Source organism: Mytilus trossulus, chromosome 9 (assembly GCF_036588685.1).
Source record: "Mytilus trossulus isolate FHL-02 chromosome 9, PNRI_Mtr1.1.1.hap1, whole genome shotgun sequence".
Lineage (NCBI taxonomy): Eukaryota > Metazoa > Mollusca > Bivalvia > Mytilida > Mytilidae > Mytilus > Mytilus trossulus.
Genome location: NC_086381.1, coordinates 40,758,639 through 40,782,976, shown reverse-complemented (window position 1 = coordinate 40,782,976; position 24,338 = coordinate 40,758,639). Strand labels below are relative to the sequence as shown.

Sequence of the window (24,338 nt, the reverse complement as noted above, 5' to 3'; positions counted from 1 at the left end):
AAAACTTAACCTTGTTCACTGATCCTTGGAATGAGATCGAGGTCAAGTGAAAACAAGAAAAAATTGAACTTTTCAAAAAATCTTTACTTTTTTTCAAGAAGTCACTGAACCATGAAAATGAGGTCAAGGATATTTGACATGCGACAGATGGAAACTTTGTAACATTAGGCATCTATATACAAAGTATGAAGCATCCAGGCCTTGGCCTGTTAAAATATAAAGCTTTTAAGAAAGTAGCTTACGCTGTCTCCACTGTCTCCACTGCTGCCTCCGCCACTGGATCACTATCCCAATATCGAGCTTTCTGTGACAAAAGTCGCAGGCTCAACAAAAATGACAGAATATAGAGTTAAATAAAGCACCATTTTTGCATTATCAGAAATTCTTTTATTGTGGGGTTAGTGGAGGATAAGTATTTCAAGGAGAGTAGTTTTAATAGTGGAGAACAAGAATTTCCTGGATAGATGTTTTAGAGGTTAACAAGTCTTTCCAGGAGAAAATTGCCAACCTCTACTTGTCTGTACATGTATAAACTTTTAGTATAGTTATAGGTACACAATAAAAAGTTGAAATATACACTTATTATTTTATATGAAACTTAAGTGTGATATGATAAAAATAAATGGTCATCAGTATAATAAAACGAGTCCATATAAGATATTTACGTTATTGTGTATAAATATAATAAATGGACGTTGGTCATTGGATATATCGAGATAAGTTCGATAACTCTGCAGTAGGAGTTTTCACTTCCTGATAAGAAAGAAGATTACACAGAACGTAAACATTCAACAGTTGAATTGTTTCATATTTGCATTTAAGAAATTTTCAATGAAATTAAAGAAGCAAAGACATGCACAATCTAAAAACATTTAAAGAATTTCGTGTACATATCGATAACTGTCATTTTATTTCGCACACCTGTTGAACAGCTGACGTGAATCATATTTCACCTGTATAAGTACAAGTGTTGATGTGTTTACAAACAATAATTCCAACGTTCTGTTTGGTTGTACGTAGAGTTTTGAAATAAGTTGTTATGAAAAAGAGAGAAGAGAAGAATTATTAAATATGACGTGGGAACCAACACATGTACAGTTAACAGGTGGGTACACATTTTACTACATTACACATTTACACATGTAAATGTATTATTCCAAAAGATGACATCACTTTATAAAGAATGAGTAAACAGTTGTTGATGCTTTAACATGGAAATTCATTATTTTAATTTATGACACAAATGCATTCAGCATGGTTAGCATGCCCTTATCGAAAAAAAGCCCTGTAGCAAACATTTGCGGAAAGTTTGCAGTAAACATTGCCGCAAGCTTGCAGCAAAGGTTTGCTGCCAAATTGGCGGAATCATGTTATCAAGCACACCAAGTTTGCAGCAAACTTGCTGCATACATAATTATGCAAATTAAGTTTGCCGCAATTGTTTGATGCAAGCTTGCAGCAAATGTTTGTTGAAAACTTGCGGCAAACTTGCAGGAACTACACATATACCAATGTCATACGTGTAGATGCATTCAATTTTTTTCTTTCAAATTACACAGCAACATTTTTAAAAAGTCAATTCCTGTCTTTATACAAGCAGTCATTGAAAGAAAACATGCATTTGATTTTTGAAAAAGGGGGCATGAGTCATTCTCTATACCTGTATCAAAAAATGAACAAGGATAAATCTCAAATGTGTATTCATGAGTATAAAGCTAAGTAATAATTGCATTACAAAATTTAACTTAATTTTGATAAACATGGTAATGATGGTCCAGTACATCAGTTACAAATTCAAACTTATAATAGCTTTAGTTTTTCAATCACACATTCATGTATATATCATGTATATAGTTGCTTACTTAATTATGTATGCTGATAACATTGATTATTTTATGAAAACATGCAGCACTATCATGACTATGAGTTATTTGAACTTACAAAATTACATACTGATTATCCCATGTTATTGAACCTGACATAGGCGGAATCACTGATGCATGACTGGAGCCCCCCCCCCCCCCCCCCCCCTTGATGCAACGTTTGCAGCTAGTGCATTGTAGTGGCAGACATCTGCAAATAATATTTTCTGTGTTCCTGCAAACTGCAATTCAGTTTCATAAGGCATGTAAGGGTGGTCAGCAATAAGATAATACTGATCTTCCTACATTTGTACTTTCTTGCAATTAAGCATGTGTATATAAACTCAAACATATTAAATGAATTTAAAGGGATTTTTTTTATTCAAGGACTTTGGCTGAGATGTAAGCATTGATTAACAACCAATGTCATATTAGATTTGTTAACATCAGTATTCTTATGAAAATAACATCAGCAATGATCAGTAGAAAATTTTACAAATCACATCATTGTCGTAGTTTCGTCAAAAGATTTGGAATTTATTTTTAAGTAGGCAAAACATAATTTTATTTTGTTTGGCCCAAGGAAATACTGCTCCTATAAGAAATAATTAACATTTGTATGTTTGAAATTGATTATACCTTAAATATAGTTATCAAAGGTACATTTTTTGTACCAGGATTATAATTTAGTACGTCTACGCCAGACTTTAGAAAATTTGAGTTGTCTCTCCTTGATTAGATTCACTACATAGGCTCCCTTTACATTTGAATGTCGAACTTCATCTCTTTTGCTCCTTTTACATTTGTAAATTTGTAAGTCGAAATTCATTTGTTTTGACTCCATTTTAACCACTGTGTCTTTATTTTCAAGATGAGGATTGTCAATTAAATATGTACATAGTACTTGTATAAGATTTTATTTTTCTATATTTTAATTTCTGATCATAATGCATCCTAAACATTGCTTTTAGACTTGGATGTAAACTGTTTTGTATCAGTATTTACAATTTAAAAAGTGAATCAAAAACTAAATAAGATGTAAGAATATAGTATTATGATTAAGCCACCATTTTAACACTTCTTATAATGTCAAGCAAACCAAAAGAGACAAAAAGTCAAGGTACAAATTTAACTAATAGACCATATTTTAAATGTAAACTTCTGACTTTTTATTATATAATTATTCAATTTTTAGTTATCCTAAATATTTATCTTTGTTTTAGTTTGTAGAGCCAGAAACCTACTAACGAAGACCAAAGGTGGTATGTATTTATTTATAGATGAATATTGTAACAAAGAAACAGTGAAGAATTTTTAAGTGTTCTTGGATTTATTTCACTTATGTGTCAGGGCAAATAGTTGTGTAAATATTAACACAATGTCCATGACAGTGAGTAACAAATAGGCAATGGTTTTTATAGTTTGTTAAATTCTTTACAGATCTGATCTGTAATATATTTGCTATGTCATGTATGTAATAATACAATCCAGTTTCTAATAACTAATTTATGATGGTCAGACTACAGAATGACAACATGTGAATTAGAACTTCAATTGATCTATTTATTTACATGTTTATTTAAGAATGTGCAGACATGTGAGAGTTGCTAATCTGTCTATTATTATTTCTGTAATAGATGATACGGTAAATAAAGTGAGGTAAACTTTATAACATGATCCCTTACCAATTTTGATTGACAGGTGTGCAGGATGAAATTTCATAGAATATATTTGATTTCAGGATCCAAACTTACAGATGTGTTTGTGGCAGTGCAGCTGGGAAAGGAGAAGTTCCAAACATCTACCATTAAAAATGCTCTCAACCCAGAATGGTTTGAGCAGTGTGATCTGTGAGTATAATTAGAACAGTGGTTGTAATGGTACATGCATGTTCTAACAACTGTGAAGTAACATGAACTGTTATCCACCCATAAATTGATACATCTAAGTGTCAGTCTACCAAATAATCAGATACTGTAAACCAACTTAATTTCGCGAGCGATTTATTGTTGCGACTTTCGCAAGTCAAAAAATAACGCGAAATTAAATCGTCGCAAACAGGAATAACTTGGATCTTTCCCTATCAAACTACATTAAGTTAATAAGAAAATCGCGAACTTAAATCGCTGCGAAGTTGACTAGCTGGGAATAAACGCGAAATAAAGTATCCGCGAAAATAAGTTGGTTTACAGTAGTCCCAAACTCTTGAAAGTCTTAGATTTTGATGAAAACTTGCACAAAATTCATCTGAAAAATAAAACAATGGAGTAAATATACTTTCAGACAGAATCTACAGTAATTTATAGATATAAGAAGATGTGGTACATATGAGTGTGAATAAAACAAATACTGACCGTGCGAGGGCTGTATAGCCAGTCAAGGTCGTTAAACACTTCCAATTTGAAACAAATTTCCATCCAAGTAACAATTTGTTAAAGTAAACAATTCAAGGTCAAAGTGTGGTCTTCAACAGGGAGCCCTGACGCACACCAAACAGCAAGCTATAATGGGCCCCAAAAATGATTAGTGTAAAACCATTCAACATGTTCAAACAGAAATACCAATGATCTATAGATATAGGAAGATGCAGTATGAGTGCCAATGAGACAAGTCTTCATCCAAATAACTATTTATAAAAGGTCAATGAACGGCCTTCAACACTGAGCCTTGGCTAACACTGAACAACAAGCTATAAAGGGCCCCAAATTTACTAGTGTAAAACCATTCAAATGGGAAAACCAACAGTATAATCTATATAAAAAAACAAGAAATGAGAAGCACGTACAAAGTACATAAACAAACAACAACTACTGTACAATGTACATCAGATTCCTGACTAAGGACTGGTCTAACTTATACTAAAAAAAAGAGAAACAAGAAACTCATCAACATGACCAACAAACAACAACTTCTGAACATGAGTGCATGACTTAACTTATACATGTACATGATTATATAATTTTAGGTAATTGTAATTTGAAGGAGTTTTGACAAGAAAAAACATTTGTTAAAATTTTGTGAAAAGTGAAATAGTGCATACTAGTAATTTGATTTAAACACCTTCTCTATTGTAGACAACTACCAACTATGAACATGGAAGTACAGCTACATGTAATGCATCGTGGGATGCTATCAGATGATTTCATTGGATATTGTTCTGTACCACTGTGGCATTATAAAGTGTATGAAAGGCCTTCAAGTCAGTAAGTATACTGTCATGCAATATGAAAAATAAAAATAGGCTGTTAATATAGAAAAGATGCCAATGAATAGGACAATTCTTCACAAAAGAACAAATGACATAGTTTTAGTTTTAAACATATTTATTTAGAGTGGATTTGGAAACAAGTTTTGCAACTTATATTAATCCCTTTCCACTTTGCGGGTGATAGTGCTGCCTTGTAGCGGCATTAGCCTACTCTGTGAAATCTACAAGGGTGTCTTTAACGTGCAAGAGATATTGCTCTCTCTTAACACGGGTCAGCCATTTATCGTCCCCTTCCGACGGACTATAATCGTTTCCTTAAGACCATACTCGCAAAGGTGTCAAGGGAGAGCCGAAAATTTAGTTCCTGAAATTTTCATCCCGAACGGGAATCGAACCAGGAACCTTTGTGTTAGTAGTCCGATGCACTAACCACTACACCACGGCTCTCATGAAATAGAATGACATAGAAATCAACAGCTATAAGTCACTCAAAGCCTTTAACAATGAGCAAATCCTAACCACATAGTCAGCTATAAAAAGACCCCAAAAAGAAAAATGTAAAACAATTCAAACCAGAAAATTAATGTACAAAAAAAGAACAAAAATGAATATGTAACACAACATGACAACAACAAACAACAACCACTCAATTGTAGGCTCCTGACATGTGTGTATTTTGCCAAAACTCTTATAGATAACTTTGAATACAAGGGAAATGCAGTTATCCTTTTTAAATATGTTGCATAAAATATAGAATTTTAAAAATATTTATATCTTTAAATGTATGTCCTATGATTTTTTTTTTCAGATGGATACAACTACAGGGTAAACCAAATAAAACTCCTGATAACAAATATAGAGGAGAAATTGAGGTCAGAATAGCATTCTCCGTCAAAAGTAAACAAGAGGAAGCCGACTCAAACCTCAATAAGAAAAAGTCTTCATCAATAAAAGGACTTGCTTCTGCTATGGGTAACTATTATATTTAACTATACTCATGATCTTGGGAGAGGGTACACTATTTGACCCCTGTCAGTCTGTTCATCTGTCTCATAGTTTTTTTGTCGATTCTTTCTCAGAAACAACATTCATATCAAATCTCTGTTTAATTGAGTATGCATCAATTTTCAATGCTATAGTATTACAGAAGTTTGTTTTGCAAATACTAATTTTTAACCACAATTTTACCTCAAAATTTTAAAAATAAATCAATAATGGACAATATTGTTTTTTTACTGATATTGGTTCTGTTGTGTATACATAGGAATAACCTCAAGTTGGTGATGGATTAATTGTGGGTCTCATTGGGGTCTAAGCGTGATGCAGGATTGCTGATTTTTCGTTAGCGTGACATAGGAAAGTCAAATCATTGTGCCGTGAAAAACGGGAATTAAGGTCTAGCGGGACATTACAAAAAAAATGAGAATTGGTTAGGTACATAGTATAAGCGGGATACAGGAATCTGACAAAACAGTAAGGGGGATCCAGGATCAGAACCCCCCAATGAGACCCCCTTAGAGCAGACTAGAAACGTCTCTATACATATACTTTCAGGACATAAAGTTGGAGATAAATTTAAGTTTGTCAGAAGTAAGTCACTGAGAGATCCACATTTTTCCAGCCCACCTGCTAAAGACCCATCAGCTCTCCAAACACATAGTGCTATACAGGTAAGATACACAGGAAATATGGTATTTAGTTTAAAGTGCACAATCACTTAACATGTGTGTTGTTTGTGACTAATTTTTTCTATACCAGTCTATCTGTTTTGATTTCTTTCACACAGGAAAAATACACACAAATTGAAGGTAGCACACCTATTTGATATACAAAAAAAAAGAATTTCTTTGAGATTGCCAATTACCATTTATGGAAAAGGATATTCTATGCTGAACAGTTGCTTATAAAACATAACAGTAGTTTGTGCAGAAAAGTGTATTATTACATTTATAACCTCCCTTAGTTTCTTAACAGATAAAGGTCAGGACCACTAGAATTAGGAGATAACTGTATTGTATTTTAAGCTCCGATGGCATCAAATTGGGGATTTGATGGTCGCAAATTAAGTTTACTGGCGACGCCTTAGCGGAGACAGTAAAGGGGTATTTGCGACCATCAAATCGCAAATTGATGCAGTCGGAGCTTAAAATACAATATCGTAACGTGTATTTAAGATCTGTCATATGCAGTCTGCGCTTGCGCATACATCCCATAGCATCAATTGTCAATTGATGCCATGTAAGAAAGTGACGTTATCCAATCAAAATGAACGTTACAAACGTTGTTACATTAGAATTATTAATTGATTAAAATAAAGTTCTGACTGAAACAATTACAATGATAATAAAAGATCTGTTAATCACCCTGTAAATCAAATTATTTGAACTTCAAATCAAAATTAGCTGCTGTTTTAAATGACATCCAGTACATCTAGAGTATTGACATAGAGTTAAAAGTAATACTGATCTGTTTAGGAGGATAAGATTTATAAAGCTGATGATAAAGACGATATGGTATGACCCCTGCATGAAAAGAAAAATAAAGATCATATACATGTATTCAGCTATATGCATGATTCTCCTAACAAAGTTAAATTAAATTTTTTTCTCTTATCGCAACTTTTTATACACTGATACTTCCATAGTAAAGTTTTTTTTTGTCATTTAGGTTAATATTGTACATAACCTTTACAACCATTTAAGCTAAACTATATCTCTTGTAAGAATTTTTTTCCTCTTTAAACTGTCCCATTGTGTGTTGCTGATGGAAGTGGAATTATTTTGAATATTTTTCTATCTCCTAATTTTGGTGTTTTAAGTTTTACCTTTAACTTTAGATATTATCTAGATCTTGTGTCATGATTAATTATTTATCCATTATTTCTTGGAGAAATAATTTATGGGGAGAGTCATACTTCACTGTGCTTAAACGGCCGTTGAGATCATAGTTGATACGAAATCTACTTTTTGCAACGTTTTTCATGATCTATGTAAATATTAATAGGATTATGGAATAAAGAAATCACTTACCATCACTACAAATTTGTTAATTTTGACTTCACTTTAGCGCAATGCCAACTTTAAAAAAATGCATAAGATGTCCGTAACTTATAAGTTAAAAATAATCAGACTGTCCGTAACTTTATTTTCGGATGTGGGTAACTTTTTTTTCAAAATTGTAAGATTAACAATTTCAACACTTAAAGGACAATAAACACTATCAAACCCCTTAATTATTACATAGATTTATACAATAACGATATGCTTCAAACTAAACAAGTGAAAAAAGCAAAGCAGAGTGTCGCGGATTTTCCGTTAAATTTTTAAAAATTATTCCCGGGATAAAATGGGATCTAACGGTACGGCAAAATTATCTAACATTCTTCTAGCTTTATAGATTGTTCACTGATGAGTCCTTGGCCTGTGTAGCCGCGGAAAAAAATGATATTCTTTCCTTTAAACAATTTCTGAATTGTTATCCAAAAAAGTATGGTCTCTTTACTATATCTAGTGTGATGTGTTGTTGATTGTGAGAAAAAAAATGCCAATATCTAGGAGTAGATGGAAGGCTATATTGTTGAACAAGTGTCAGTTTATTAAAGCAATAAAGGTAGATTTAAAATCTTCTACAAGTTTCATTGACCTCAGGGGTTCAATAAGATCGGGTATCAAATCATACATATCTTCTTTAGAGGTTTGGATTGATTCATCTATGTATTTTTGCTAAGAATTTACCTCTTTAAAAGTTACTGACATCATGCTAAAGTTACGGACATCCCTATTGGTATAAGGAAAAAAGTTACGGACAAGTTGTTTTGAAGTTACGGACATCATAAGTGTTTTGGCAAATCGTGCTGTAATCGTTTATTTTATAGTAACAAACCACGTTTTACATTGCAAAGTTTCCCTAAAAGATTTATATAACTTTTTAATTACTGAACATTTCTTTTGTATTCACGGTATTGTAATTATATAGGAGCAAACTTCCTAACCAAGGCCAGGCGGCTCCATCTTGGGCTGTGGGTAACTTAAGTTACCCACAGCCGTTTAAGCACTGTGATACTTGAAATTTATGACGTCATAGAGGGGAATTTGAAGATATTTATTACATTTGATGAATTGTGGTTGTGATGAAAAAAATAATAAAGATTTATTCAAAAGCTAACATACATTTTTATACATTCATTTCGGGAACAATATTATACAGAACATAATTTATCTTTACTCAATACCTATTCTCTACACCTTATAATATATCTACCATTTTAAAACTTTTATTTACATGTTAGTTCTCTCATATCCCATGATAACCTTCCTGTAGAGTGCATGTACATTGTTTATAGGATAAATACAGAATTAGTTTATGACACCAAAATACAGCATCAAATTTAACTTTAAATGTATATAATCTGAATATTGCCTTTTGCCTTTTCCCTATATTTATTTTTTCTGTCAAGTTTCATATTCAGTCTAGAATCACCCATCTATAAAAATGGTAAATTCACAAATAAAACCCATGTAGAGTGGGGTGCTCATTTTCACCATATCTTTCCATGGTTTCTTCAGTTTATGTTCAGATTTTTATGTTTTTGAAGTATACTGATATTTCTATATGAAGATAACTTCAAATGCAAAATATTCTTGGCTTTAAAACGTGTTTGTTTTGAGAAAAATCATCAGAAAAGTTAGATTAAAGGGTGGTTGAAATTTCCTGATGTTTTGTCAACGGGCGACATAATATTCCCCAATTTTTACACATGTATTTAAAACCAAATAACTGCCAGTCAAAGAATAACTAAGAAGTACTTCTTTGAAATCGTTTTTTTCATTTAGGAAATTGGCTGAAAATTGTTGTCCGTTTTTCGGTCCTTTGCAGTAAGTGCTGAAATATGGTCTCATTTTCAAAAATAATCATATTTGTTATAAAATATAATTAACCGGGGTATTTCTTCCATTTCAACCATCCTTTGAAGTTTTTACACCTCAAAATCTTAAAACGGTGAAATTGTGTCCACGGCAAAGATGAGCGCTCCACTCTACAGCTTATTAAAAAAACAGGTGGGGGTTTGGAAGTGTATGACCAGCAGTTAAATTTAGCTGTTTTTCAACATTCTGATTATTAATTAAAGAAATCAGTAACTTCACCATTTTTGACATGATTTTAATTCAAATGACTTGTTTCATTGTTTCATAGCAATGGAAGAAATTTATTAGTTCAAAATTTGCTTATGTAAAGTAAAAAGGAATTATTTATGTCCATCCACTATTTAACTATCACTGTCAACTCTGTAATTCTTGTATTCACGTTCTGGGTTAAGGTTCATGTACATTTACACTACAAATTTAACATTGCTTAGCACTATCTTGTATACTGAAACAATGTAATTTAATGTAATCATGTATAGCACTATTGAATGCCATATTTTTTCAATTTCAGTACTGAAAAATATTGATCAAAAGTTTGGATTTTCTCTTTATTTTATTTGTTAATTTAAATATCAAAAGGAAATCTATAATCAGAATTGTTATTGTTGATCATGTTGATTAAATATTTAGAAATTTGGAAAAATATGGCATTACTGTAAAATTATGATATGTGTTATGTAAATATTTGAATGACTATGTGCTTTGTATCTAATGCTTACGTTTTACATAATATAATCATTTGTCCAGGCTGAATCACAATCCAATCAAAATTCACCAGAACAGGGTGCAGTATTATCTAAAGGAAACGCGACCAGTTTCTCAGCCCTTGATATAAATCTACCAATTTGGGATGAACCAGAGGCGGTTAGTAGAATAGCCACTGTCGCCATTCCTTTTCACTCCCTGGTGTGAAATATTGGCTTCCTAATTTGTCCTTTGATTTAACTACAGCAGTGTATTACTAACCAATAGGTGGTTGAGATTTTTTCTTTCATAATCATAAACTAAATACATGTATTGGATATATTCAAATGTAGATTTATAACATTGAGGTGAAATGGAACAGTACCTCATATTAAGTTTTACTAAATAAACTGAAGATGAATTTGATTTGTTGATATTTAAAAAATATATGCATGTTTTCAATTAGAAAAGGGTGAATGTTATACCTGCATGACAATAAATACTATTGTTAACAACCTAATAAAATGTAAGTGTAGACTGTCATCAAAACTGGCTTTCATGAACTCTTAATTTCTACAAGTAAAGAGGCTTTCCTGGATTGGGTTGAGAATCATAATGCTTAGGATATTATTTTTTTACAATTTACTCTTAAATTACAAAAACAAATTCATTAACGAGCTCTCTGAAGATATTTTGAAAATTCCCATATTCCTTCATGACATTTCAAGATATTAAATAGTTTGTCCCCATACATCCCTTTTAAATATGTGAAATTATGAAAAGATCCTTGCTAGTGTTTTGAATAAATTTTGCATGGTAGTGTTGCATAGAAAAGCAGCCAAAAATTGATTTTTTTGTTAAATTTGGTGTTCTGTTTTTTATCTTATCAAATTGAGAATGGAAATGGGGAATGTGTCAAAGAGACAACAACCCGACCAAATAAAAAAACAACAGCAGAAGGTCACCAACAGGTCTTCAATATAGCGAGAAATTTCCACACCCGAAGGCATCCTTCAGCTGGCCCCTAAACAAATATATACTAGTTACAAACTTACGAAAAATATTTCAAGACTAGTGTTAAGTTTAAGCAGGTAAAACAACTAAACAATAGTTCAATTTAGAAAGATTCTCAGTTTTCACAGGGATCAGGTTTGCAGGTTTTACTGTAATTTGAAAATTATAAAAGAAAATTCTTTGGTTTATCTCATTCAATTAAATTTATGAAATAGCAGGCCTTAGCTTTTCTGTATATTCTTTGTATATCTGTGAATGGTGCATGTGTTCTGTGTTATCTTACTTCTTTATTTACTTTACTTATGTGTGGAATTTTCAAACATTTTTATCTAAATCTGTTTTCTAACTTTGCTATAAATGTTTCTTATTCTAAATGTAAAAAGATTTTGAAAACTGTTGTATATTATCAATTTTTACGTTTCAGCATGAGGATCACTGTGTATATGTTAATTTCTTTTGCATGTAATACCTGTCTATGTATTAATTGTTGAAATTGTGAACAGTATTCATATCTAAATTTATTATGAAACAATTTGACAGCTTTTTATAACACATTTTAGTGTATACCATCAATGGATATCAATATATATAATGTCTTTGATTATTTTCAGAATGAACGATTAAGAGCTTGTAGTATGTCATTACGTAGATCTGGTGAAATGGAAAAAGGTCAGTACAGTGTTTTGTTAGTGATTGTTCCTCATTTATAACATGTTACAGGAGGTTTAACTGTACTGGAAGATATTTACTAAACAATCAGATCACATAAATCATTTTGTTGACATGGTTGATGCAAAAAGTTCTTCAAACCATTTAAAAAAAAAGAAAGAATATTAGTGCTATTATACATGTATCTACATTTATGCCAAACAAAAAAAAATGTTCATTTAGACCCCTTTCAAAATAGATCTGAGCTATACAATGCACATAGCAGGTTCATATTGAGTTGTTTGTTGGATTGAAAAGCTGAGGACTAAAGTATGGAGTGTTTTGAATTTTATCAACAACTGTTGTTGAAAAACTACATAATTGTTTCTAGTAATTTTTGATTCAGCCCCATTATTACTATTGAGCCTGCCTAAGTAAAACTATTGTTAACTGATGAATTATAAATGGAGATGTCTGATAGGTATTTGGATTAAAAATGTATATAAATATGTATACTTCCATTCTCAATTTTATAAAAGAAGATGTAGGTTATATGTCAAAGTGAGTGACAGCAAACTAACAATAAGAATATCCTCAAATGTGTTTGCATGCATTCAGACAGAAGGATTTAGTATAGACAGGTTTATCTGTATAATATTTGAATGAAGCAGGCAATATATTTCTGTCAAGTTAATATTTTCCGACATAGTCGATATAGTTTCGGTTTATGCCCTTTGAACTCAAGGACGCTTAACTATGGCAACAGAATACGCATGCTCGAAAATCCTTTCTGTGATTGGACAAAATGCTGTCATGGTGGGTGATTTGGTTGTGTTTGAAAAAGCAAGTGAAAAACTATAGATATTTGAACTAGATTTTACAAAGATTTATATTTTTATTAGAATAATTGTTTCTCCAATAGCTCTTTGCATCCATGACAGCTGTTTATTCAAGCCAATTATATAAGTTTTAATGTAAACTTTGTTGTACAAATGTACATGACTTTTAGAACGCACCTACACATGTGAGATTTCAATGGGGTTTTGGTGAATGTAAACAGAAAGGTTATCGAAATGGTAGTTTTAACATATACTCAAATTTAAATACGTCACATATCTTTTTTAAAGATAGTTCTTGTTTTTAATCAAGAATTAGAAAATTTTCCAGTAATCAGCCTGTAACCATGTAAATATAGATACCATTAGATAATGTTTTCCTGTTTCCTTTTCCCAGGTCCAGACAACATAAGGGTATATAACCAGCCTGGAAACAGACAGTCACTGCCAGCTTCATACCTTGGGACACAAACATTGCCACATCCAAAGGGTAAACGATATGGCCAGAATAGAAGATCAATGGATGACCTTGATTCTGCTGTGTCCTCACAGCCAGGTTACTTAGAGTCTATTTTTAAAAAAGAAAGTGAAGTTTTTAAGACAATGACTACAGGCGACCATCAATCAGATTCTTCTGAATCAATTGAGGAACCGAAAAGTAATAAAGTCAAATCTGCAAAAGAATACAAGGAACCTATTCAAGAGTCATGTGGCTCAGAATCAGATGGAAGCATTGATATTAATTTCCCAGCTGTAAAACGAAAATCTGATTCTGTCGGAGAATGCAAACTTCCTTCAGATCCTAAATTAGAACAATTAGAAGAACAACGATCTTCATCTAGTCACTTAAATAATCTGTCGCCTGAATCTGGTTTTGCCACTTTTAATTCTAGTCACACCAGTATAAGTAACGAATTTAAGGAGACATCTTTCCCTGACAAGAATGGAGATCCAGTATACCATAATGAAGTGCCAAGTAGTAGTGAAAAATTATCTCACACAGACGTTAATGGTGAGGACAGAAAGGAATCAGTCAGTCGGTCTAAGAAGAAAATTGCCCCAGAAGAAAAATTTTCATTTGGTCAGTCACCTGATAAACCTGAGCCAACAACCAATGGTAATGTGAGACGAAGAAGTAAGAAAGAAAGATCAAGAGGCATGGGTAAGCTAGTCAAAAGATCTATAAGTTTGACTGGGTATCTTACACATATAGAGTATAGTACACTTAATTTAAGTTTAAACATAAGAATGATACTTAGCTTATCTTGTACTGTTTATAACTATTGGAAATTTTAGAATTTGGTTATACATTAAGATAATGTATTATTGCCAAAAGCACAACTTTTCACCAAAAGCAGGATGTAAACAAATATCAATGGTTTTGAAATTAAACTCCATCAGAATAAACATGTGCAATACCTTAAATAATATGAAAGACTCACTTCCAATAGGTCATGCAAGATGACATTTATAACATAAGATTATTTATACACTAAAATGGCTTAAGTGGCAGGGTAGGATCATTAAGAGTATCAGTGATTGTAAAAATTGTAGGAAATCCACATACTGTGGATTAATTATTATTCGTTGGATACCAATTTTTGTGGGTTTCATGGGAACAGGTGAACCACGAATTCAAATGTTCAACGAATATGGACCATAATTTGGTATTCGGCCTTTGGTTTCTTTTTGTATCCTTTTTTATAACTTCTAAAATTTTAACTTTTATTTTATGGGTTGTGTTGGTGTTTGATTAGTATGAATGGAACAATTGAGTTTTTCGTGAAAAAATTAATACATTTTGATTCACCGTTTACGTGACATGAAACCAAACAGGAAACCAATCTTTATTTTCTTTATTTTGCACAATATAATTCAAAAGGCATAAATAAACACCATTACTAGTGTTACTTGCTTCATGTTAATATTTAAAATCTATTTTCAATGTTATATTAAAGTTTTTTTTAAACCTGACAGGAAACCATAAGAAACCGAAAGCATTTTTTTAGTTTTATTTTATTGCAAAATCTGCTTAAAATAATCTGAACAGTATACTTTTTCTTAAAATCCATCTTAAATGTAACAGTATTATAAAACTCCTAAATATGTGCTTGTTTTGAAAACAATTAGTACAATTTATTCAGAATTTTCCATATTTTCTCCATTGATACAGGATACCATAATCGTTGAATCTTGATGTTTAAGCAAAAAAAATGTATTTATATTTGGTTTTGATATTCCAGTTATACTGAAATGCAGTCGACTTTAGCTTTTGATAGTTCATTGATAACATTCTGGCGTATCACAAACAAACAACTTGTTACGTCTCATTTCATTGGCCGAAATATTTAAATACAACAACAATGTAGTCAGTGTGCATGTGAATTGACACAGGTGACCTACAATGGAATTTACTATTTTACTACGAACGCTACGAACGTAAAAACAATGATTTGTATAGTTTTACAAACCTTTGGTCAAAAGAAATAAATAAACTTCAAATAGTGGGGTCGAAATATTATACTGACATTTTGTTTTAAGTAATATTCTAAGTTCTTTGCATGCAGCAACCCAATTCACTTGTACCCGGCATGATGAGAAATATAAGGATAAAATAAAATACATGTGCCGCTTTTATACGGATGAAAATATGAACCACTTTTAATTTCTTTCATACTGACGATAGGTTATAATCCTAACAATGTCGTAGTCACTTAAGTATCTCATAATTATTATCCAATAATTAATCAGGGGTTGCACTGACATTCCTCTTTTTTTATTTTCATGCTATAAAACATACACACAGTACAAAAATGTAGCTATAAGCGTTCCATAAACGGAGAAAATTGTCCCCAAAAGATAGAAACAAAATAAATTTAATCATATCATTGGTGCACCTGAATGAATTCAGTAAAGGCAGGTTGTTGTAATAAATTGAAATGTTACATCGGCGAAGATTATTTCTTATGCATGTGTGGACCTAAATAATAATTTAATACTTGTGAGAAATCGTAGTTTATAAGGAACAATTCTCTTGTTTGAATTCGGGGCCTTTTATAGCTGACTATGCGGTATGGGCTTTGCTCATTATTGAAAGCCGTACGGTGACCTATAGTTGTTAATTTCTGTGTCATTTTGGTCTCTTGTGGAGAGTTGTCTCATTGGCAATCATACCACATCTTCTTTTTTTTAAATATAAATGTACTGTTTTCGATTTTAAATGGATGAACATTTATCTTTCAATTTTAAACTGTAAGAATAGAGCTGTAAAACATTATTGAACTATCCGCTAAAGTATATGTATTCGTATTTAAAATGAAATACAAAACGAAACGTGTATGATAAACTGATAAACAAAATATCAAGAAATTAAGGATGACTAAATGCATGTACAAGAAGAAACTCACCTTTTTATCGATACATTTAAATGATTTAATGAATAAACACTTTTTTAAAAACTGTTTGTTTCTATTTACATAGATATAGGAAGATATGGTGTGAGTGCCAATGAGACAACTCCCCATCCAAATAACAATTTATAAAAGTAAACCGTCATAGGTTAATGTACGGCCTTCAACACGGAGCCACTGAACAACAAGCTATAAAGGTCCCCAAAATTAGCGTAAAACCATCTAAACGGGAAAACCAACGGTCTATAAATATTTACAATATATAATTTACGTTCGTTTTTCAATCGAGAATAGCAAAACCAAATGAAGTATATCGTTCGAGTTTATAAACTACATTTAATCATCCCCTGTGCCATGATTGGCCATCTCTGTTTTTTTCAGAACAAAGCATGTTTGGTTACATGTTATGAATTTACTTACAATTTCGGGATTTTTTTTTTCTTCAAGTAAACGGAACTTCAGAAAAAAAAATCGCTATCCTATGTCGAATACATAAAACTTGGAAAAGAATATGAAAAGTGTTTGTAGAAAAGTACGGTTTAATTTTTCAAGTACAACGTTAATTCATCGAGTCCATTGAGTAAAAGAAAATGCAGGATAAGCAATTTGGGGGGGGGGGGGGGAGTAAATGAAAAAAATATGTGATTTGAGTTTTTTTTTTTTTTTTTTATCCTACATTGAACTTTTGATGTCGTCCCTTGATCTAGAGCAGACATTTAAATTGAATATTTAGATGTGAAAACTGTTAAGATTTTAAAGTTTAAACTTTACTACCAATTGCAGAAAACTATTAATCCATTAATAAATTTCACATGCACATTTATAAAAGCTAGAATTGCGATTGGAATCATGTATGAGAATACGTCGCATGGAAGCTTTAAACGACCTTGACCAGATACGTGAATATTAATCAGTCCATTCAACGTTTATAGTATGTGTGTTCTATTTTCAAAGGTGTGAGGTCGAAGGTTTGAATTGACCAATGGAAACGATCGTTCCTTAGAGAGTTGATCTAATAAAGTTTGTTTGACTGATTACGTCGCACTACCTTTCGCTAAGCTAAACCGCATATGAGTATATATACAATTTATTCCAAATCATTGGCAATGTAACATTCTTTAAATCCAGTAAAGAAAAAAACTTTTAACTTGGAATTAAAATCTTTAAAATAGGCACAATGTGATACTTGTGATCTGTACACCATCTACATGGTTTCCACATTTTAACCTACTTTAGTGGGCTAAAATCAATAAAGTCCTTCCTTTCAAGTCATGCATGGTAAAAGTTTACTTCTCCTTTGACAAGTTTATTGCGTTTCTGATAAGTGTTTGCAGAACATGAATAAAAAATATTAATTAAAAACTGTGACAGGATTCCAACTTTGTACATTCTAAGTGTAACGGTATATTAACATGTATTTGTTATTAAATTATATTTATTCACCTAAAATATCCAGTAATATTTACCGCTGAAGTTAAATCAATCCAACGAGCATTGGTACAATGATAAGAGACGTAATTTCGATTGATTTTTCCAAGGACTCTTCACGTCATTATCGGGAAATGAAGTGTGTTCTAATGTCTGTCAAATATGAAATCGATTTTGTCAAGTCATTGGGCATTTATTTTCACACAGGATGGTATGTAACATTATGCACATAGGAAAAATAACAGACCACCGGCGCAATCTCTTTGACAATTCATGCAATTGTATTTTCCTCTTTTAAACAAGACGAAACAAGTCTACAGATTATGTTTGCTAACATCCCGTTGGAAACAAAAACAATGTTTAGACCTAGTATTTCGTACATCCGGCCGTAATGGCGTTACCACATGTTAGTCACATGTTTCACGTATGACCGGAAATGGTTAGAACTTAAGGACAAAAACAATTTTAATAAATAACTGGACTTCTGTTTCGTGTGAAATGTAACGCATAACGACAACGTAATTTTCTTACTTAATTATTACGAAGATCAAAACAAGAATGTAAATCATCTCGAATTTACCTGTTTGAACATCTCGCGAGAGTTCATATTTGCATATTGTTTTTCAGAATTCTATTACAACAAAGCAGATTACATCATCTAAAAATTGCGTTACGAAATCGGACACACAAATCACGCCACTGTTCTTACATCTGCTACATAAATACTTATAGTTCTCTGCATTTTCTTCTCACTATTCTTATTGGTCGATGTTCTTTGTTATTTGAAAGCAAAAGTTACGAATTTGCCGGTGACGATTATCTATAAATCAGTCAGCGTTATGCTCTTCGGAAGCAATAAGTAACGCGAGAAAAGACACAAAAATACGGTTGTAGAATCTTTGAAATTCGTATATTTTAATTTTTTTTCTAGGGAAGAGTAGCATACACTTGTATGTTGATAAAAATAATGGCATCTTTAGATGTAGTTGCAACTTTTCTTACAGTAATTCACATTTTATCACTTTTCTATAGTTATAGGAAACGGAGCCCAATAGCAAATTATGGTCCATATCTTATTTTCAATAGGCTTTATATACAGAGATCTACAAAGCAACGAAATCAAATATCCACGAATATACAAGTTTTCAGCAATCCACGAAAATTGATACCCATGAAAATAAATGAATCCACGGTATACTATGTAAACATGCTTTCCATATATCATTGTGTAGGTAGCAGACGATATACAGTACAGGGTTTGGATTATCCACGTCGTCAGAACTCACTAGAAGATACATTAGATTCACTGAGACCACAGTTCATGAGAGAGGCCAGAGAGGTGTCATCAATACCTAATGACCTTATATCTGTATATAGACATATGACTAAAGATGTAAGTTTGATTTATCCAATCAAAATCCAGTATTTTATTAAATATAAGCACAGGTGGTATGATACATCTTCTTATAAAGCATGAAAGTATTGTACACAATTAACATTTGTAAGTATCAAAATGTACCACTCCACAATGAATAAAAAGCTTTATGCAAACAGGCTGTTGACTGTGATGATTTTTTATTTAGAAACAATTTGAATCGAAACCAAATTTAATCACAAACTTGGAGTAAAGAAGAACAAAAGGAAATCCAGGTATCTGATTACATAAAAAGAAACAGAAGAGACTTCTATTGGTCAAAGTACTGTCTTCAAAATAGACATATGTTCATATCATATGCAAAGCTCCAGAAAAGATGCAAATGAGCTTAGAGACTACTGAAAATTGGCTATCAACACCATATTGTTTTGAATAACAAAAACACCTTACAAATGTTTAGTAAGATAAAACTAAAGACAGCCAGTGAAAAACCAACTGCATACAGTTATCAATGATGTTAAAATGAGGATTTCTTTTCTGCTTTACATTAGTTTGGATCATAAGAGATACATGTGCGATGGCATCTAAATAAGACAAATAAAACCAAAAGAGACACCAAGCAGTATATGTACATATTTTCTTTTCTTTTCAGGAGTTGATTAGAATAGTTATTCAACACAAAGCCCAGTTGATTAGAAAGGACCAGTATGTTAAAGACTTAGAAAGTTATATAGATAGTTTGTTGGTCAGGGTTATGGAGGCTACACCCAGAATACTTCAAAATGGAACCAGATTTAAATAAACTGAAAACCACTTTGAATATGTTATCTGGCAGAAATGTTCTTTTTGTGGATTTTTATTATTAGATTTATACAGAACCATGTGTTTATGTCAACACCTTAGATTTATACACAACCATGTGTTTATGTCAACACCTTAGATTTATACACAACCATGTGTTTATGTCAACACCTTAGATTTATACACAACCATGTGTTTATGTCAACACCTTAGATTTATACAGAACCATGTGTTTATGTCAACACATTAGATTTATACAGAACCATGTGTTTATGTCAACACATTAGATTTATACAGAACCATGTGTTTATGTCAACACATTAAATTTATACAGAACCATGTGTTTATGTCAACACATTAGATTTATACAGAACCATGTGTTTATGTCAACACATTAAATTTATACAGAACCATGTGTTTATGTCAACACATTAGATTTATACAGAACCATGTGTTTATGTCAACACATTAAATTTACACAGAACCATGTGTTTATGTCAACACATTAAATTTACACAGAACCATGTGTATGTGCCAACACATTAGATTTATACAGAACCATGTGTTTATGTCAACACATTATATTTATATAGAACCATGTGTATGTGCCAACACATTAGATTGTTTACAGACACATGTGTATACTATATGTCAATAACTTAAAATCTGTATGTTTTATATTACAAGTGTAACAGAGAGCAATGGTGCACAGCTATATTTAGACAACTTTTTATTTTCAGTTCATTGATCAAAAGTTTGTTGTCCAAAAGACTTATAGATTTACAAATTTTCAAGGGCCTAAAACTTCTTTAGACCTTTAAGTTATCTACTTGTTCAATAGTACCTATTTCATTGGTCCATTTTATTAAAGATGGAAATATCAAGTAGAAATCATATCTGTAACTTATCATATAAAACAAAATGGTTCTCCCTCATCTGAAAGATTGAAATTTGTTGTGAACAAGTTTCACCGAACTAATTGTATGGATACAAAAACTATATTTTTATTGTTCAATGAAAAAGTTGTTATTAACCAAAACTGCAAGTGTCAAATGTTAGGATATAATCTGTCTCAGCTTAATTTGATTTGGTGCATTTACAGCAAAAACATGCATGAGTTAACAAATTTTCTAGCATGCAATCAATTGTTGATGTTATATGTCTAGGAGTAAAAGTAAACAATTATTTAATTTCTAAGACTGAAAAAATGTACTTGATTTCATGCTATATTACAAATGAAATCAATTAATATTAAATTGTACTTGGAATTTTTTCTAATTTCAGTAAAAAATGGATCAATAATTTATGATGATTGCAGAATACTCTCATATTACCTTAATTTATTAAGAAAAACAAAATGAAGATTCAAAACAAAGATCATGTATGTTTTTGCTGTAAACTAATAAAAAGATTACCTTCAGTATTGGTGTGTTAGTTAGAAAACTTAATTATTCAGTTAGTTATGACATTTTATTGTTATTTTCAAAGAGTTTTATTGAGGAAATGGTAAAGTAAATTTGACCAAAGTCATGAAAATAAACATAGACAAATTCGCCACAATGAAAACTTTGTTTTACAAAAATAAATTTATTTTAACATTTATGATGAGTGTATGATGATACATATTTATAGGTTATCCTGCTTCACATTACCAGACCAGTTTAAGAAGACCTGGTTGAAATCAGGTCAATGATATTTGGTCTGTCATGGCATTAACATAATGGGAGACATCTATCTGTGTCCACATTTTATTACATGATATTACATGAAATAGATCTGTGATTTTGTTTGTTATTATCAAGTTGTCTGTTTATAATACTTATATGCAAATCAAAATGTGTTTATTTGGACTGTAAAGTATTTTTATTTGTGAAAAACAGAATTGAAACAAAATCTTTCATCCAAGAAATATCAATTTTTGTTAATAAATCAAAAAATGATATTATAGAGCGTTTTTACTTGCTCTACAGAATCACTTAAAAAAGTTTTCTGCACACTTCCTCGACAGACTTGTTATTTCAGTAAGAAAATTTTTAAAGTGTATTTTTTCCCAGTAAACTGAGAGCGTGTTCGTTTATATTTGTGAGATTTGCTGTATTTTTTTCAGTATCATTAGTTTTAACTTATATTGTTTATTTCTATCAAGATTTATCCATCTAATATATATTTCTTATCTATAGGCAATATTCTGTCATGTAACCACTACAATATAAGACATAGCATAATTCAGTATGTTCAGATTGGATTTTCATGTTTGAAGAATTGTTATTGTTTGGCTATAACCTGATGAACATTATTTTTTGGAGAAAGACGGCTTGAAGCTGTCAATCCCCTATGGGGTTTACCAGAGTGACATCCCCTCAAGTCATTTATTTTTGTCAAGCCTGCAACTTTTGTTGCAGAAAGCTCGACATAGGGATAGTGATCAGGCGGCGGCAGCGGCGGTGTTAGCTCACTTCTTAAAAGCTTTATATTTTAGAAGGTGGAAGACCTGGATGCTTCATACTTTGTATATAGATGCCTAATGTTACGAAATTTTCGTCAGTCACATGTCCAATGTCCTTGACCTCATTTTCATGGTTCAGTGACCACTTGAAAAAAAAGTTCAGATTTTTTGTAATGTTGAATTCTCTCTTATTATAAGTAATAGGATAAGTATATTTGATATGTGCATACCTTACAAGGTCCTCATGTCTGTCAGACAGTTTTCACCTGACCTCGACCTCATTTCATGGATCAGTGAACAAGGTTAAGTTTTGGTGGTCATTAAAGCATTTTGAGATCTGATTGGTAAACATTTTGAAACCAATGTCTAGTACCAATAAAGGGTTGTGAATTCTGATTGGTCAATATTTTGAAACCAATATCTATTACCAATAAAGGGTTGTGAGATCTGATTGGTCAATATTTTGAAACCAATATCTATTACCAATAAAGGGTTGTGAGATCTGATTGGTCAATATTTTGAAACCAATATCTATTACCAATAAAGGGTTGTGAGATCTGATTGGTCAATATTTTAAAACCAATATCTATTACCAATAAAGGGTTGTGAGATCTGATTGGTCAATATTTTAAAACCAATATCTATTACCAATAAAGGGTTGTGAGATCTGATTGGTCAATATTTTAAAACCAATATCTATTACCAATAAAGGGTTGTGAGATCTGATTGGTCAATATTTTAAAACCAATATCTATTACCAATAAAAGGGTTGTGAGATCTGAATGGTCAATATTTTGAAACCAATATCTGTAACTTATTACGTTGTACTTACACTAAATTAAAAGTTTAACAATCATGATATTATTATTATTAATTTGAAACCAATATTATACAATGTCTTATTTTTTTGTTTTGTTACAAGATGTGTTGTGATTGAACATTCCTATAAATCAATTGGTTGTGTTTTTTTATATGTTTATTACAGAAAATGTTGTAAAGTTGTATCATATTTTTTCATATAATTTTACAGTTTGTTGAAGATTTGTATCAAATTGATCATAAAAACTTTGTTATATAATATATGAGTAATTAACAGTTGTTTACAGTTGTTGTTAATATAGGTACCAGATTGTCATTTAGATTGTTTGTATTTATTTCTATAGTGAATATGTAAAATTTAATATTAATAATTCTTATCATGCCGTTGTTTTAGTTTTACTTTATAAAAAAAACCCAATTTTGTATTTATTTAAAAAATATATATCCATCTTGACTCCCATGCCTATGTCAAAATATATACCTTGAACCCCACTTTTCTTTCTTTACTTCAGTGTATTTTCATATTTTCATATTTGGAAATTGAAATAAATTTGTTGAATTGTAAAGCAATGAATGGTAGTTTCTGAATTACTATTTAGATATTTACCTGATTTCAAACAGCTGTCATCCATTAGTAATGTTATCTAGTCGGATCATTAACCAAGGACTCCACCATCATCCTATTTATTGATATTTTTATATTTATACAGTGTATTTGGCTTGAATATTAACTTTTATTATTATTCATTTACTAGATTTAAATATAATTTCATAATTCTTTCCTTGTTTGTCCTGTTATATATTTATAAAGGATTATTGTATATTTTCAGCAGATCAGTTTTGTTATTTTGATTTTTTTTTATGTTTATTTTGCTTGCAAAG

The 24,338-nt window shown here is 31.2% G+C and overlaps 1 protein-coding gene across 2 annotated transcripts; it reads left to right on the top strand.

The window, feature by feature from the left end:
• The first annotated feature begins 743 nt into the window (after positions 1 to 743).
• LOC134682915 (rab11 family-interacting protein 2-like) lies at positions 744 to 23,842 on the top strand. Of its 2 annotated transcripts, XM_063541831.1 has the most exons (11): positions 744 to 1,105; positions 3,086 to 3,124; positions 3,604 to 3,712; positions 4,937 to 5,065; positions 5,879 to 6,042; positions 6,625 to 6,740; positions 10,743 to 10,859; positions 12,305 to 12,362; positions 13,575 to 14,339; positions 19,248 to 19,408; positions 20,043 to 23,842. In XM_063541831.1, the coding sequence occupies exons 1-11, from the start codon at positions 1,072 to 1,074 to the stop codon at positions 20,190 to 20,192; spliced, it is 1,842 nt and encodes a 613-aa protein (XP_063397901.1). In that variant the 5' UTR covers positions 744 to 1,071; the 3' UTR covers positions 20,193 to 23,842. The 2 variants fall into 2 exon arrangements, with proteins under 2 accessions (XP_063397901.1, XP_063397902.1); XM_063541832.1 differs by lacking the exon at positions 10,743 to 10,859.
• The last annotated feature ends 496 nt before the right edge of the window (positions 23,843 to 24,338 follow it).